We start from the raw sequence: 3576 nt of genomic DNA, 5'->3' as shown, positions 1-3576 counted from the left end.
ATGCTGCCGTCCTTGCTGAAGCAGGTGAGCTCGGACTCCAGGTTGAGTTTACATTCACAGCACTTCAGGCAGCGCATGTGCCACTGTTTGTCCACAGCCAGGAGGTAATAACGGTCGGAGATTTTCCCCCCGCAGCCGGCGCACAGGGCAGCCCTGTCACTGCTGATGGAAGGCATGGTCTGCTGGGGGAAAACAATTACAGACCGTTAGCGAGAGGGAGAAACTCTTGTGCACTGCTGGGCTCCCCCCTCCCCCTGCCCGGCCGGGCGTCTCCTCTCCCTTGCAGGGGTTCGGCAGCCGCAGAGGAGACGAGAGGAGAGGAGAAAGGGCTCCGAGCCCGCCGCCCCGACCTGCAGTCCCCGGGGTCCCGCGGCATCCCACCTTCCCGGGAGGAGCAGGGGAGCAGGGCAAGACAGGGAGAAAAACATCCCGCGTTTTAGGGGAGGCAGCTGGATCCAACCTCATTTTTTCTTTCCTTTTCTTTTGTGAGCGTGTGTATTTTCCAGACCCAGAACAAGGACAGACGCTGTTCCATAAACAGGCGCAATAATCACAGAGTAGGGCAAACCTCAGATAGTTAATTTTTAAATTTATTACTATGGATACACTGAGAGTGTCTGCATAGTTAATGCTCTGTGTGCGTGTATGTGGAGCATGTCTCTGTGTGTATTTTCCTAGCTATAAAATTCCCAGTGAATTACGATCCAGTAGTCACAGTGCTACAGACACAGCTCTCTCCGCAGGCTGGTTCCAAACAACACGCACCCAAATCTGCTGTGACCCAAAGCACTAAAGGGATCAGTAAATAAATCTGCGGAGGAGCCTAAATCCGAGGTGCAGAATGTTTTATCAGGAAAACGAAATAGTAGGAAACTTGTAGAAAAGAAAGCGGGGGAAAAAAACAGAGCACTTTAGATTATGCTGGGATAAACTTGGAAGCAATAAAACTAAATGTAACCCCTATATAATTTAATAGTTTAGTGTCAAATCGCAATCCAGTCGAAACCGTGCAAAAATCCAAATCCGTACATTTTCTGTCGACCTCTACCAAAAAAGAAAGAGAGAAAAATATCGGAAACCGTTTAAGCACGCTGATTTATTTTAGCCGGCACCTTAAAACAGTATTGACGAGAGGAAGCTCAGAGTGGAGCAGCGTTTGTGGCAAACCTTGCAATGCGCTGCTGCCCACTTCGTTCCAAACTTTACTATTATCCGCTTTGCACAAAGCACACTGCAGATTTGTTCTTGTGCAAAAGAACCCGAAACATTTTTTTTACAGATGTGACAAACACTCAGTTTGTTTTGCTTCGGGGGGCGGGGGGGGGAAATTGTTTGTTTACTTTTACCTCCTCCAGAGCCTTAAGACCTTGTGCAAAGCCAAAAGACAAGACAACTAACAAGGCAGAATCGAAAGAAAATGAAGCTTCTTTTTTTTTTTTCTCCCCAGCATATGCTGGACTGATTACCTTCATCCAGTACTTGCAGGGATCACAAAATCCGTTCGCTATGAGCTTTACTGTTTGTACTACACCATTCCCACTACCAGAACTATATATGAATAAAATTATGCCACTACATCGGTATGTTAGCCACACAAGTCCACTAATAGCTTATTTCTTAAAGGTATTAATGAACTCTGATTAGGGATCCTTTTATAACCAAAGAGGTTTCTTGTAAATCCACTTTAAATTAAACACAATTTTTCTGATTTACTTTACTGGTAACAAAAAATATTCTGAGATCCAGAAGTGATATTTAAGGATCCAGTATTCTATCCCACTACTTGTTATACACACGTGTGTACGCATATACATTATATATAGGTAACATGCCACAATATTTACTCCAGAGAAGATCATTTGATACGGTTTAATTGTACGGAGAAATATGAACTTTTCCAAAGAAAACCAAACCCATTTAGGTTAGAAATCACATTCCATCCTTATAGTTATAAAGGCTGGTTTTCAGCCAGTATTTCAGGATTAAATACTGTGTCACCTTTAAGTAAGTTTCTACATGGCATTAAGAGAAATAACAAATACTGATGAAGCTTTAAAGACTGAGAACAGATATCCTTCCTGCATATGCCCGTATCAGCTTACAAAACAGCATTTACCAAAATATGGGATCATTTCATTTCAGAATGATAATTTCTTAACACAAAAGTAGTATACATAAAACGTTGAATCAATTAACACACTTCAGAAATCTCTTCTACTTTGCTAGCTTAGCTCTCGTTAGAAGGATGCATCTTTTCATTATTTAATTGTATTTATATAAAAGTACTAGGCATCAGCAGATAAAGAGTGGCAAAGTTAGAAAAATTTGCATCCATCCATCTCCCTGAAACATATCGTCTATTTCTGTTTTCCATGTTCACAACCTAGAGTTCATATATATTACAATTTTTTTTTAAAAAAAATCCTCGTAATTTAAAGGCACTCGAGTTTGATCAGATTTTTGTTTTGTTTACAAATGATATAAAGACTACCGCAGTGTACAGATCGTACCTGAAAAATAACACAGAATTGGTTTCTTTGGTATTTGTATTTCCATTCTGAAGACAAAAAAAAAAATCACTGTGCCAAAAACATTATCTGTATAAAAGCATACTTTGCCTCTTCCTAAAAACTTTGGAAGGCTGGATAGGCTGGGGGAAGGGAAGGAGTTCTTGGACGCTACCAAAAGGCTGGTCTATCTTTCTGTTTTCTTCCAAGAGCAGTACATTCATTTCACCCAAGCGTTACTATTACTATGCATATTATTAATAATTAACAGTTTCAGGCCTTCCCCCACGGTTTTATTTAATCTTTTGGAGCGCCTTTATGCTTAATTTTCTTCTGATTTAGCGTTTTGCATACGTTTCCCCCCAATCCGTTATTTTAAGGGAAAAGCTGTTTCTTTGAGGGGTTTATTACGTTTAGGGGGTTGAATGACTCTCCCATTCCTTCGCTTCCTACCGTTTCGGTCTCTCCCCTGTCTATAGCCGAGCTGATGGCCGGTGCTTCGCTTTTGGTTCTCCGATCCATCTCGTCGATGACCCCGTGCATCTCCGAGCCGGACAGGCTGTGGAAAAGCATCGCTGATGAAGCAGAGGAGGAGGCCCCGAGCTGGTGCTGCTGCCGACAGTTGTCGGGGTCCCTGCAGGAGCCCAGAACTTGCATTAACCGGAGCCCTCCCCCATGCATCTAGCACGCCCGCCCCGTCTCTCCTTGGGCTCCGGGGTTTTCACCCCGGCAAAGATCTCCGGAGCGCAGCGCAGGCACTGATCCGAGGTTTCAAGGGGATGGGGTGCAGAAAGGCGGGCGAACGGGATGAGGGAGAGGGGATAACTGGTGGTGTAAGCTTCGGGGCTTGGATCTAGTCTGTTGCGCGGCCCCGACACATTCTTCAGTGCAGGACTCATTGCCCCAGGTGCAGTCCCAGGCTTTATGCTCTGGCCCAGCTGGCAAAAGGATGGGCAGGTTTACGGTTGGGAGGGATTAATAAATAATAGAAATATAAAAAAATTAAACCATCTTCGTTGAGAAATAAATTAAAAAAAATAATAATAATAACGACAAGCCCTCTACATCG

The 3576-nt window shown here is 43.5% G+C and overlaps 1 protein-coding gene across 1 annotated transcript; it reads right to left on the bottom strand.

Annotated features, from left to right (window-relative positions):
• Window positions 1-52: 52 nt before the first annotated feature.
• On the bottom strand, window positions 53-3164 carry LOC104276415 (LIM/homeobox protein Lhx2-like; the record flags this gene model as incomplete). The annotated part of the gene is made up of 2 exons (XM_009872716.1): window positions 2961-3164; window positions 53-182 (listed from the first exon to the last, which is right to left on the bottom strand). Coding segments are annotated over exons 1-2 (334 nt in total), but the record flags the coding sequence as incomplete, so codon positions are not given.
• Window positions 3165-3576: the final 412 nt, after the last annotated feature.

This window comes from Apaloderma vittatum, unplaced genomic scaffold (genome assembly GCF_000703405.1).
Source record: "Apaloderma vittatum isolate BGI_N311 unplaced genomic scaffold, ASM70340v1 scaffold25067, whole genome shotgun sequence".
NCBI classification, from domain to species: domain Eukaryota; kingdom Metazoa; phylum Chordata; class Aves; order Trogoniformes; family Trogonidae; genus Apaloderma; species Apaloderma vittatum.
Note: the sequence above shows the minus strand (reverse complement) of the source record. Positions and strands in the feature narration are given on the sequence as shown.